The sequence below is a fragment of the Sesamum indicum genome, linkage group LG4 (genome assembly GCF_000512975.1).
Source record: "Sesamum indicum cultivar Zhongzhi No. 13 linkage group LG4, S_indicum_v1.0, whole genome shotgun sequence".
NCBI classification, from domain to species: domain Eukaryota; kingdom Viridiplantae; phylum Streptophyta; class Magnoliopsida; order Lamiales; family Pedaliaceae; genus Sesamum; species Sesamum indicum.
Window position 1 is genome coordinate 9338437 of NC_026148.1, and position 14319 is coordinate 9352755.

The 14319-nt window shown below is 33.5% G+C and overlaps 2 protein-coding genes across 4 annotated transcripts; one reads left to right on the top strand and one right to left on the bottom strand.

Annotated features, from left to right (window-relative positions):
* Positions 6879 to 10655, top strand: LOC105160388 (potassium transporter 26-like). Of its 2 annotated transcripts, none has more exons than XM_020693214.1 (7): positions 6879 to 7127; positions 7269 to 7740; positions 7850 to 7900; positions 8041 to 8301; positions 8411 to 8463; positions 8557 to 9044; positions 9133 to 10655. In XM_020693214.1, exons 1-7 carry the CDS (start codon positions 6936 to 6938, stop codon positions 10052 to 10054), a joined length of 2439 nt encoding a protein of 812 aa, XP_020548873.1. In that variant the 5' UTR covers positions 6879 to 6935; the 3' UTR covers positions 10055 to 10655. The 2 variants fall into 2 exon arrangements, with proteins under 2 accessions (XP_020548873.1, XP_011076036.2); XM_011077734.2 differs by having other exon boundaries at positions 6882 to 7127; positions 8557 to 8926; positions 9234 to 10655.
* Positions 10537 to 13140, bottom strand: LOC105160387 (ubiquitin-conjugating enzyme E2 28-like). 2 transcript variants are annotated; one of them, XM_011077732.2, is made up of 5 exons: positions 12982 to 13140; positions 12798 to 12876; positions 11399 to 11526; positions 11052 to 11156; positions 10537 to 10900 (listed from the first exon to the last, which is right to left on the bottom strand). In XM_011077732.2, exons 2-5 carry the CDS (start codon positions 12865 to 12867, stop codon positions 10757 to 10759), a joined length of 447 nt encoding a protein of 148 aa, XP_011076034.1. In that variant the 5' UTR covers positions 12868 to 12876; positions 12982 to 13140; the 3' UTR covers positions 10537 to 10756. The 2 variants fall into 2 exon arrangements, with proteins under 2 accessions (XP_011076034.1, XP_011076035.1); XM_011077733.2 differs by having other exon boundaries at positions 10559 to 10900; positions 12798 to 12904; positions 12982 to 13113.

The following is a 14319-nucleotide window of genomic DNA, read 5'->3' on the forward strand; positions in this document are numbered from 1 at the left end:
TCTCTCTCTCTCTCTCTCTATATATATATATATATATATATATATATATATATATGTGGATGCTCCCAAGAGATCAGTTTAATGTAATTGTGTGTGGGTGAGTGATGATACGCCCTTCTTCACGTGAGATGTTACCAGCTTTTTATTGAAAGTATAAATGTGGCAATTAATATGTTTAACGATTTTATGTTTGTCCAAATTGAAGAGAGGTTTGTTGATGGATGGTATTATTAGTTTGGTCCAACAATGTCATGTGTGGGCGAAGGCTACATCACCTTTAATTTTCTATTTTATGATATTTTTAAAATTTAAAAAAATCAACATATTTATTTCTATACTTTTCGGAAGTTTCAAAATAATATCAAAACTAAAAAAAACTCGAGACGTATAGTCCTATAAATCCCGTAGAGTAGCAAACTAAACGTGTCGAGTTTCTCAATTTTGAGTTATTTTTGAAAATTTCTTAAATAAAAAATTAAATGTGATGAGTTTTTTCAATGTTGAAATTAATTTAAAAATTCTGTAAAGTATAAAATTTAATATATCTAATTTTCTTAATTTTGGACCCAAAAATCTCATAAAGTAGAGACTAAATGTGTCGAGTTTTTTCAATTATAATATCTATTTTGAAACTATTTTAAAAATTCCATATAAATATATTGAACCTTCTATCCCATATTTATTAATTTAGACTGGTAATGAACTTTTAATGCTAATATTCTGGCCTTGTACATGCAATAATATTACTACATAAAGAATATTAATTAAGATAAGAAAAGACAATTAATTAATCTACTGCACATATAATGTTGCTTGTGCACTGAATGAATATTTATGTGGGATGACCTGATCAGGGCACACACTTCCTGGTGCTTTATAAAATACCTAAATTGCCCTTATATCTTTCACTTATCCTCCTCCTCCTCCTCCTGTTATTTGCAAACCCTTAGCAAATTAAATAGCCATTTATAAAATATTATAAAGTGTCTCATAATTTCTTCTTTTAAAAAAATGAACTTATAAAAATTCAAAAGTAAGATGTCAAGAGTTTATAGTTCTTAGTTTATTTGTAATTTTATTTTTCAATTGTAATCATAAAAATTATATAATTACAATTATTAATATCTTATAAGCTCGATGATTTATGTGTCAAATACTTCAATAATAATAATAAAAAATTCTAACAACTTATACGATATATATTTGAACTTAATTATACAATGTTTTTAATTAAATAAATTTAGCAAGCATGTCCAAAATAAATTAAAGATTTACAATGTTGTGGTCTGAATATCTAAATCAAGAACGACAAATTATTAATTAATTAATTAATGATAATAAGAGTAATAAAAATAATACAATTTTGGATATAGTCATAAATACTTTATCATTGTTTGAAATATTATAAAAACACCCTAAAAAATTAACGATCATACGACAATTACCCTCTATAATGAGCTATCACAAGAGAATATATGTTAGACAATTAATACCATAAAGGCGTATTTCAAAATTTGCAAAATTATAATGATAGCAAATCTTAAAAAAATGGGTTGTAATTTAGGTTACAATTGTTTTGTTGGAGTGGTGGTAAGAGGCAGAGAGGGTTTAATTAAGAAGAGGAACAGGCAAATATACAAACATAGGCACACAAACACAATATACGGCAGAAACGAAAAGGAGAGGTCAGTCCCAGAAACTGAGCAGCAGAGCCGACTTTTTTGCAACAGCGCAGCTCTGCACTGCACCCAAAAAACTGCTCTAAACTGGTGTAAATTGTAATGCAATTTAATGCACAATGACAATGCATTGCATATACATACGTACTCATCATCACTATAGCCTAATTTGGTCCCCCCCCCCCCCCCCCCAACGTATGTACATATGTATGTATACTCACTTCTCTCGTCGTACTACCCATGAACAGCTGATCCTCATCAATCTTTGCTTTGCCCCCCCCCCCTCCCCCCCCAACGTATGTACATATGTATGTATACTCACTTCTCTCGTCGTACTACCCATGAACAGCTGATCCTCATCAATCTTTGCCTTATCTTACGTCCATGTCTCATAGATTTTGTCCCCAACTTGCATACCATACCTAGCTACCTCCTTCATACTTATATAATTACTACCCAAATTCAATTATACCTCAACCCCGCCTTTTTCTGACCTGGCATTGGCTATTTATGCATCATGTCCTATGTGATATTGCGATGTGCACACCACGTGCCGTCTCCTGGATTTTTTGTCCAAATTATATTTGAGTCTTTTTATTCTGAGAAATAATTTTATATTGTATTTATATTTTCTATACGAGTACGTAGTTTTTTCATGTATTCATTTTGATTAAATAAAAGAAACTTAGATAAAAAATTGAATTAAATTTTCTAATATATTCAAAGAATTAAGTTTTTTTATTATGTGATTATTTAAGATATAGGTGTTAAAAGCAATTAAATGTCAAATTATAAAGAAAGTGGGATGAGGGTACTTTATTTATTTATTTTTGCCAAAGTGCAAATTGTAATGATAATAAAGAATCATTCTTCTTTGTAACCAAACCAAATGTGAAGTAGAAAAGCCCTCTCAAAAAAGAAAAAAAATTTGAAGTTGAAAGCGCTAGGTGAGTGTGACCCCAGGCAATGAAAATCGCACTTTTGATTCTCAATCGATGGAGAACGTGAAAAGCGTGTGATCTGGCAGTTTGTATATTTATTGCTAATCATAATTAAAATATCAGTAAAAGTTATAATTACCCACATGGTTTTGGGTCAGTAGTCCTTTTGGCCCATGTTTCTCTGCTCCATTTAACCTACCGACACAAAGATGATGGGCCCTTTTCAACTTCACTCTTCTCCCAACCCCAACCAAATTACTACATTTTACTTCTCCAATATTACTATACCTAAAATCTTTATATATATATATATATTTTTAAGTATTTCACTAATTCAAATCAATATATTAATATACTAAAAAATAATTAACATAAAATTATAATAACTCTTAATTCAATTAATATATAAATATAACTGTAAATAAATTATAATAACTTACATAATAAAGTGAGACAAATACCCACATATTTGATATGACTCGAACCCATGACGTTGAACTTCATGGGACCTAAACCTTAGCTTCAACCACTAAAATAAGACACCATTGATCTTAAAAAAGAAAAAAGTTTGTATTTGAGTTTAAATGTAAGTGTTAAGTTAGTATTATTAAATTACTTAATTAAATTTAGTTTCGATTTTAACGACAGGAAAAGAGAAATGCTGGATTAGGACAAAGGTCTGCATAGTTTTTACCCAAACGACTAGAAATAATACTGACTGCTGATTAAGAATTAATCAAGCAATCTATATGACCACATAGATCCGTACATGTTCTTATACGTACCAATTGTCTTATGTATGCATTTAATATGATGAAAGCTCCTCAAACTTATATATTTCACTTATAACTTGTGATGATTTACACATCATAGAGTTTTAACAAGAGACCACACCAACAACCTAATTAACATATATATAAAATATTTAATTTCATGTTGTTGTCATGTTCGTTTTGAAATTGACATCCGGACCCTAATTCATAGATCCGAATCTCATTTTAGACTAAATCTTTTAATATTCAAGACTGTCTGATTTCTTGATTTCAACATGAGAAAAGTAATAAAAATTCTTTTTGTCTTTTGAACTATTAATATGAATGTGCGTACACGTATATCAAAACATGACTAAGATTAAAACCAATCAAGTTAATTTGAACTCCAACATTATGTGATCAATGTCCAAACATGGACAAAAGAGTTTGACCTAAAAAAATTGCATGTTTCAGTCAAATATTATTAGACAAAGACAGTATATATAAAGTGAGCAGCATAATGAACGCAAATCTTCTTAACAAAAAGAAAGCAAAAAAGGATTGGGGGAGAAGGAAAAAGGGCAGCCGCCAAAAGAGGAATGTTTTCTTCTTGTCTAATTGCATATATTTATTCAAAGTTGGATATTTAGTGGGATTCCACAAATCTTGACCTTTGAATGGCGCCTTTAGTCCTCACCAAAAGAATCGTGTTTTTTATGTTTAGATTTTTTTCACTTCAAACAAATTTTATCCATTCAAATGAATCACAAAATAAATGTGATATATTTTTTGTATGATTGGTCAATTATTTTAAATTATACATCAAATACACCGCATGTATATTACACTTTCATATAATAAATTCATATCTTAATCTGAACTAGAATTTTGGTCGTGCCTATATCCACACACTTAAAACTTCCAATTGTGTGTGCGTGTTCTACGTGTGTAACCAAAGTCAAAAGGCAATGGAAACATGCGACTTCGACTTTGCTACGTTCTTTTCGCCGAAAATCGTGCCCTTTTTTTAACAACTTTTTAGCGTTCGTTATCTTCTTTTAACAATTCATTTGGAAAGTAGTTGCTTTCTATGGAACATAAGTTCGGATTTGTCGTATTTTGAGAAACAAGAATAAGTGTTATTGGGCTTAACGGATGCCCATTGTGCAGGCCCAAACGATCTGTCGGCCCAACATGTGAACTAGAGGGATCACGGGCCTAGCCCGTTAAACTCTCCTTTATTTTCTTTTTTCTTTCTTTTTCCGACAGCAGCCCATTAAGCAGTACTCTAAAACTCGAGGTGATGCTATCGGCCATATTTATTAGGGATAATTATAAATAAATTTTTTAATTTACGATCTACTTATATAAATTATTATTATTTTATGAATAATTATAAATACATCCATAAAAAAATCAACATAATTTATATAAATTACCCTCATTTTTTTAAAAAAAAAATACACATACATCCTTTAAAAACATCAACATCATTATATAAATTATTCTTATTATTCTCTTATGTATTAAGGCATAATGCTATTAGAAATAACAAAAGAAACGTATAAGGTATTTTGTCCATTTAGGTAGAATTCACATAATTAAAAAATTAATTGAAAGTTTTAATAGTAGAGGAGTATTTTGATATCGTCCCTATGTACAGTAGAAGGTAAATTAAATGCATAGATATTATAAAAATCTAATAATATTACAATTAAGAGCATTTCAAATTTAGTTTATACATTTTATTCACTAAATATATTAAATAATTTATTGAATTTTTTATGAGATTTTTTTAATTTTGATATATATATATATACCTCACGCGTAATGCACATGCATTTTATTGGTAAGTAAAAAGAAGTGTTTTCGAGAAAACGAACAGATGTAATGTATATGGTATAGAAATTGCAACAGAATTTAATAATTAAAAAAAAAAAGTAATTGCACAATGTAGATAATGTTGCAGAATTGCAATACATAAGATGCTGTTTATGTGGTATCCGATTCCCCTGTTCATAAAGTGGACAAACTTTGACATCACCAACTGATGAAGCTCATAATTTTTCTGCTTTTGGATTTTTCACATGATTTTACTCAAGCAAGCTTCTACCTTTTAACTTTTCTGATTTATATTCCACTTTCTGGTTGAACTGACCTAAACTGTTACTGCTTCGTACCAATTTAGTCCACTGCCTATTTATGTCCATCTATTAAGCTCGTTTGGGTGAGATTCATACAAGTACAAATGATCCAAATAACATTTGTTCAAACTTATATTGTTCTCTAAATAAGTGATTTGCTTTGGAAGAAATCGTAAAAATCACACTAAAAATGTTCTAGTTATAATTCTTTGATGCTTAAATCGATGAGATAGTAAAAATCGTAAGAATAAAGTAACTAAGTAACAAAAAATGTACCTAAAATATGGAAGACTAGTATTTTTAATTGTATGATTTCTTATTAACCACATACCGTAATTTGAATTGGGTAGGGGCCGAATCAGGACGAACCCAAACAAAAAAGCACTATTCTTGTAATATTAAGCAATCAACTGAAGAGTTGGGAGCATTTTTTAAGACCTTTAGATTTCTTATCAACCACACACCGTAATCTGAATTGGGTAGGGGCCGAATCAGGACGAACCCAAACAAAAAGGCACTATTCTTGTAATACTTAGCAATCAATTGAAGAGTTGGGAGCGTTTTTTAAGACCTTCGGACAATAACCCCACATTAAATATATATAGGGTTGTTCATTTTAATACGCTAATCATTTTTCAGATCCGACAATATTGTCTCATCATTTCAGAAAAAGAACATAAAAGATTAAAAATGTCTTTATCCTGAATTATACCTCGGATAAGCATTCAACTAATTAAACTTTAAAATTGTTGAATGTATAATTCACAAGGCTAGCTCAAAGGCTGAGTTGTGAGGAAAATTCTTACTCAAATCAAGTTTGATCGAATTAAATAAATCACATAATTAGTGTGATATATTTATCGTGTGATTGGTCGTTCTTCTTAAAGTATACACACTAATTATACTGCAAGTGCATGTATTGTACTTGCTATATAATTAATTCAAATATTGAGTTCCAATATCATGGACAAAGCCAGGACAAAGCGGCTTTGTCTGTGGTGTTGTCGACATTTGCTCTCCTGACCCGCGAAGTATATTTTGCTTGGTGAATACGTAGACATTTGTGTAGAGGGTGTAAAGATTGGTCAATTTGATGGAGACAAGGTGGGAGAAACAGACAGAACTCCAGAGAAATAAACAGAGACAGCTGCTTAAAAGTCGTGGGTCTGTAGACAAACGTCTTTAATTTGCCTGTTAGTGTTAGAGCCAAAAAAGTCTATTTCAACCAAGGTTGTAAACATCACCACTTATTCTCAGCGTACCTGCGTTTTTCCAGTATTTCAGCAGAGGGGTTTACATGTAGGGCCACTGCACGCACTGCTGAGTAGATATCCACTACCTGCACAAGATCAAATTATTGCAGCAGTAATAATTGAAATACTCTTTCTCTATATATGACTGCAATTCAAACATGCCTGCATGCTTATTACATCACAAGTACTTCCTCTGAAGAGATCGAACTTTGCTTGTAGTTGCATGAAAATGGTCGACGTCAATGCCAAGAATCGTGGTGGTGGCCCAGACCTCTTTGGTGAAAAGATTGAAGGAGAGGCGGAAAATGGAACCATGAGCTTCACTAGGAGTTATCAGCCTCCTCAACATAGAGATAAGGTACGTATGTACGTATTTTAGTCTTTGTACAATGCCATGAGTGTAATTTCTTCCCTTGAATTATACGCATAGCGTGTATATGTGAAATAAAAATCGAAAATAAAATCAAGCACAGTTTGATGATATTTGCCATGCTATCAGGAATATTCAGCCATGCAGATGCTGTTGCTGGCTTACCAATCTCTTGGAGTAGTCTATGGAGACTTGGGGACTTCTCCTGTCAATGTTTTCTCGTCGACTCGCTTGACGAACCTCTCCGAAGAAGATCTTGTAGGAACACTAAGCCTTATTATATGGACACTGACATCTCTAGTGCTGATCAAATACGTGTTCGTTGTGCTGCATGCGGATGATCATGGTGAAGGTGGGACTTTTGCTCTGTATTGTTATATCCGTCGACACGTGAATTTTCACAGCAAGTTCTCAGTTCAGTACGCGAGGTTGGAAACCAAAACGAATGTGACATGTGATGGTGGAGGGAGGTTTAATTTGGGCAAAAGAATAAAGAAATTTCTTGAGAGGAGCTCTACTGCTCAGGACTTTCTTACTGTTCTTGCTTTGCTAGGAACTTGCATGGTTATTGGAGATGGAGCACTGACTCCTGCAACTTGTGGTAAATTGTTTCTTGCATAGATCTTGCTCTGTTGTATCTGAGAATGGTTTTAGCAACAAATTCTTACAAAAACCTATCAACTGGAGTTCTTGTTATTAAAATTATGCAGTTCTTTCAGCCCTACAAGGAATCCAGTCCCGTTCCTCCAAAATAACACAAGGTTTGCTGAGTAAATTCATACACACACCCACACACACACACACACACACATATATATACTGAATGATGATCTTATCCAAGAAACAAGGAGTAATTTTGTGTTATGAACATATACTTTGACTAGTTTCTTGATTGTTTCAGACCATGTAGTTTGGCTGTCAGTTGTGCTTCTGTTAGCCCTCTTCGCTTGCCAACGTTGTGGAACTAGAAAAGTTAGCTTCTCTTTCTCTCCTATAATGCTAATGTGGTTTGCCACCAATACCTCAATTGGTGTGTATAATATTATCAACTATCATCCATCTATTCTCAAAGCTGTCTCCCCACACTACATTGTCAAGTTCTTTATGAATAACGGCAAGACTGCATGGGATCTTCTTCGAGCTGTTTTCTTGGGCATAACAGGTATCTTTATCGGCATACTTATAGCATTTAACAGCTCAAAAACTAATGAAATTATGCCTCCAAGGCTCATTTTTTATGTTTGAGTTCATTCTTATGGTTTATGATACAGGGGCTGAGGCCATGTTTGCTGATTTGGGTCACTTCAACAGAAGGGCAATCCAGGTTAACAACAACCAAGAGTTCGTGAAGTTTCTTGTTCTTGATACCCTGTTACTTATTTATATTTTATAAGAATGATATTGCCTTCTTCTGCAGATTGGTTTCTCCTTTGTTGTGTATCCAGCATTAGTCATCACATATGCTGGCCAGACGGCTTATCTAGTTAAGAACCCTGAGAAGATCACAGATGCCTACTACAGTTCACTCCCGGAGCCTGTGTACTGGCCAATGTTCGTTATTTCTACACTAGCTGCAGTTGTTTCCAGCCAGTCGATGATCTCTGCATGCTTTTCCATCATAAAACAGTCACTTTTTCTGGATTGCTTCCCACGGGTTAACATAATTCATACATCTTCCCAGCACGAAGGCCAAGTCTACTCCCCTGAGATCAACTACATTCTCATGATTCTCACAGTCGGTCTTGTCGTTGGATTCAAAGGTGGCGTTGAACTAGCAAATGCATATGGTAAGACTTTTATCTTTCCAACAACATTAAAATCACTGTCCAAAATTGGGTATTGCTTGGAAGCGTCTAGGACCAGCAGATCGCAAGTGATCTCTACCACCCAAGCAAATTGGCAAACGTAAGGGCATCAAAACCTGTTGAAAGATCAGTCAAAAATTTATGTAAATAACATGATCACGTAGTGAAGCTTTCCGTGATGCTTACAGGTGTGGTTGTCATATGGGTTATGGTTACAACCAAAGTCTTCACAAGTTTAATGATTATATGGATGACCATGTCGTGATTGAGCTTTCCATGATGTTTACAGGTGTAGTTGTGATATGGGTTATGATTATAACCACATTTTTGACAAGTTTAGTGATGCTGATTATATGGAAGACAAGCGTAGTTTTCGTCCTAGCCTTTTTCTTGCCTTACATGTTGATAGAGAGCATATTCATGACATCCTTGCTAAACAAAATCCCACAAGGAGGATGGGCACCTTATGCCATCTCGGCTTTCTTCTTGAGTGTCATGCTATCATGGACATACGGACGGAGTAAACGGATTGCATATGAAGCAGAAAGAGAGATGAACATAAGGGAAATGGACCAAATGTTATCGAGTAGCAACATCTACCGAACACCAGGGATTTGCTTTTTCTTTACAGATCTTGTATATGGCATTCCACCCATTCTTCATCATTATGTTCAAAACACAAACGCAGTACGGGAAGTCATGGTGGTCGTTACTACCAGAACTCTACCAATCAAAACTGTTCTGCCAGAGGATAGGTGGATTGTCGGGAAACTGGGAAATCAAGGGGTATACAGGTGTTTGGTGCAGTATGGTTACAAGGACTCTCAGGATATGAAAGGACATGATTATGTTGCTTCAGTAGTGACTCAACTTGAAGGGATTATTGATACAAGGAATGAAAAGCAAAAAATTCAATCAGCTGCGCAGAAAGAAACTGTATTCATAATAGGCCGGACAATCCTCAAAGCAAACAAGGAAAGTGGAATGCTTGCCCAATTCATGATAGATTATCTATACAGGTTTCTTCAGAAGAACAGCAGGTCAGCAGTTTCAACACTTGAAATCCCATCACAAAGAACATTGCAGATTGGAATGTTATATGAGATCTAAAATCAGGCCTGAAGTAAGTTTGTCGGGTGTGATGGGTAACAGAGTTGGCAGAAATGTAAGCTCCAAGGACAAGATCACATTTTTCACCAGGTATTCAATTGTATCCCAATAAACGCCAAATCATGGAAATCAACAAGAGAATGACGATATTATGTATTCAAGCACTAGAGTTGGTTTCCATAGTACACCAGTGACGAACAATTTCAATGCGCCGTATCACCTTTAATACTTTCTTCCCGGCAAGTATAAACCATGTCGAATATTTATCTACCATTCCATGGTAAGAAATTATCATACTCAGAGCACAAGCCACTACAGAATGCCACGTTAGACAAATTAGATTCTTGATGTATATCCAGGTGAAGGATCACTGTATTTTCCATAATCACCATCTATCTAAACAGCAACATCACATTCTCACAGGCCAAGAAAATGTTTAGGTTGGAGTTAAGAAGGAAGAAATAAGCAATCAAGATAACAAGTGCACGATATAAAATTGTAGGAAACATTTCAAAGATGAACTACACATACAAACAGTTTGAAAGCAACATGTCTTTCCTTTTCTTCAGAGCACATCTTGGACCTCTATTTAGTCCAAATTTAAGACTTCAAAAGATAGATCAGACTATTTCATACATAAAATGTAAGACCGAAGTATTTTAAGGTAAGGGCGGGCTATCCCCTCGTCCATACCAAACATGGTTAGCCCATGGCATACTTCTGAGTCCAGCTCCTTGCAGTAGTCTCATACTTGGACCTGTCAGTTTTGTACATATGGGCAATTTCAGGCACCAAAGGATCATCAGGATTTGGGTCAGTCAACAAAGAGCATATGGAAAGCAACACCTGCAATTGGATGCAAAAACAAGTTGACACCTTCAGCAACTTGAATCTAAAAATACTATGAATGGGATAAGAGGATGAATTCTATCAGAGATTATTTTGATAAAAGGTTGACCAAGTAGAATTTAGGGATCAGAACTGAAAAAATATGGACCTTGGAAATAGTTAGCGCAGGGCTCCACTGCTCCTTCAATATGTCGAGGCATATGCTCCCGTTGCTGTTTATATTTGGGTGGAAAACTTTCGTCCTGAAAGCAACCTGCAAATTCATCAAGATGAATGCATGAGAACTGCAAATAATTATTCAAAGAAAAGGCATCATGGGAGAAGTTGAGTACAGAATAACGGCAGGCTGGAAGAGATGATGCCACATATAGAATTGACCAAAGACACCAAACATAAGAACCATTGAAATCACAGATATGATAGTGATGCTTGTGTTCTTGAAAATGTAAAAGAACAGATTGAATGTAAAAAGAGACAATTAGGCACGTGAAATACCTTAGGAGGCTTGAAAGGGTAGTCTGGAGGAAAATGAATGGTAACTAGGAAGACTCCACCAGAGTATGGGCTATCTGGAGGACCCATGATTGTAGCTTGCCAATGAAACATGTCCTCAGCAACAGGGCCTGAAAAATATTAGCATCACAAAATGAAAATTTGTGTAAGAATTCTGTACTGAGAAGCATGGTACACTTAAATAAGGTCACAAAGAGAAATTACAAAGAGTTCAGAATCGTAAAGGTTCACACAAAAATAGTGAAGTACAAAAATCAGAAAGATAAAGATAGAAGTTGGTCAAGAAATCAAAAAGGGTACTCAAACAACTTGTTGAATAACTGAGGATAGAAAGGCTCATTCACAAAAGTCATGGTCTACCCTGTCCTATTACATTCCACTCTTCCAAAAACAATTGAGCCAGGACAGGGGTAACAATTATTCGCATGAGTAACAGTGGAGGATAGTGTTAAAAAATAAGGTAAGTCTACACATAGAGCTGATTTTCGGAAATCATTTCTGATACATCTCCTGCATTGGTTTTTAAAGATTGCAACCAGATTATTATTCAAACTAGCCTAAAGGAAAATCTCATCAAATGGAATGTGTTACTCTGCATGGCAAGGGTTAATGGTTATTCTAGAAAAGTAGCTTATTAAATCAAACATTGTTAAGAGAATATATTGATATACCTAAGAGAATACATGAACCTAATACAGCCAAGACTATTGGCTCATCATTTCACCCAAATCAGATCTGGAAATTGTATCTTTAATAGTGTCTCTTCCTGAATTTCACTCATTACTCTTCAAATTTCAAAGTTTTGATACCATCACAAGAATGGGATTCTCAAAAAACTTATGTATTTTCACGCACTTGCTTAAAAAATCAGTCTATTAATCGTAGGACCCCATAGGAACAGGACTTTCTGAATCAAGCCACCTCACCACCCCCTCGCCTCGAGGTAGAAAAGAAAAGATCGCAGAACCTCATAATTAATTCGAACAGGCAAAATCTAAAAGAAAGAATAGGAAAATAAAACAATAAACATAAATCGAGTAAGCCAAATAAAAACCAAAGCTTTCACTTGTACACACAATAGATCATCCAGGCCACCCACAAAGATTAATGAAAACTGTGACCTCTTACACTAATCACTACCATAAAAAATTCTCTGACGAAAAAGACCGAGAATAGCTCAGCTTAAATACCCAAAAATTGCTTTATGAAGATCCAATCCAAGATAAACAAGCCCACAAAGCAAAAACATTAAACCAATTTTTTTTATAAAAAAACAAAAAACAAAACACAGAAACACTTTTCCTTCAAAGAACCCAGTTACATAAAGAAATCAAAATCAAGTCTTTTTAATATAAATCTTCAAGGGATGTTAGTAATATACCAGCACTGCAAGAGGTAGGAGGATCCTTCTGAAGATCCTTGAGCTCCTTCAAGATCCGCTTTGAAGCCATAAGCGATTCCTACGATCCAACAACAAACAACCCAGATCTATTCTCTTCAGACAATATTACACAAGAATCAAACAGATAAAACAAGAATTGGACCGAAATCATTCGAAATTGTACCTGAGAGAAAGATTAGATCCTCCTGCCTGCGTAACTCGAGGGGAAAGCTTTATTACTTGGAAAAGTGAAGAGGAAAAATGAAAAATTCGCAGAGGAAATGTTGGTAACGTGAGGAAATGAGTTTTATAGGGCACTGATTGATGAATAATTACACAAACTATTATTTCTTTCTTTTTTTTTTTTTATTATAGAAATGATTAGTTATTGAAGAATCATTTTGAGTATGTTGACATTGGGTGATTCCAATTTATCTTGTGGGCTCCATTCACTGCCCATTTCCACTTTGGAGTTTTGCACCCAAACCACCAAAATATATATATATATTTACTATAGAAAAAAAAAAACTACATAATTTATGAATAATTAGCTAATTATGGGTAATAATCTCCACTTTAAATAATTTCCCCATAATAATTATATTGCATTTAATTGTTTCTACCTTTTTCTTATACCAAAAAAATAAAAAACATACGAATTATATAACGTATCATCATTATAAGAATTTCAAATTGATATCATATTAAATACTATTTAATGAAAAGATAGATATAATAATTACAATTTAAAATGGACAAAATACGCCGTTTCATTATATATATATATATACATATTATTAAGTGGGTACATTTTTAGTGTCTTATTTTTTTAACCTAACAATTTATATACTTTTTAATATTAATTTAACTAATTAATGAATTTATTAACTATGCACTCTTCTAACCCAAATTAACCACTCTTGTCAATTTTCACTAACATTATTTTTTTATGACTTTCTTATTATTTTTTTCATTTTGACATTTTTAACTTCTTCAATTAAAATATAATTTAAAAATAAAATTTAATTTTTAAAATTTAACTATCCATATTTATCTGAGTGTGCCACACATTCTAATTTAAAAGAATGTGGGCAAAAAAATTTATAAAAATCGATATATAGCCAAAATTTGATCAAATTTATTATTTTCAACCTACTCGTTTCTCATAATAAATATATATATATATATATATAATGAGAAAATTATTGGTTATTGAGTAAAAAGATGTGTTTAATAAAGAAATTAGAGGGAGAAGAAATAGTTGGGATAGATGATGAGTTGGAGTATTGAGTGCATGAGAAATCAAAGTTGGAGCAAGTTGGGCGGCTAATCGTGTTTTTGGCAATAGCAACTTTTCTTTAGACCTTCACTGAACGCGTTTTTAGGTGAATCGGGTTTTATTCCATTTGGCGCAGGCGCTGAACTGGAGCACTGCTGGAGTTTGATTGTGATTTTTATTTATTTATTTTGAATTTTTATGTGTAGGAAAAGAGACAATGAAATGTCCTCATCAACTTCATTC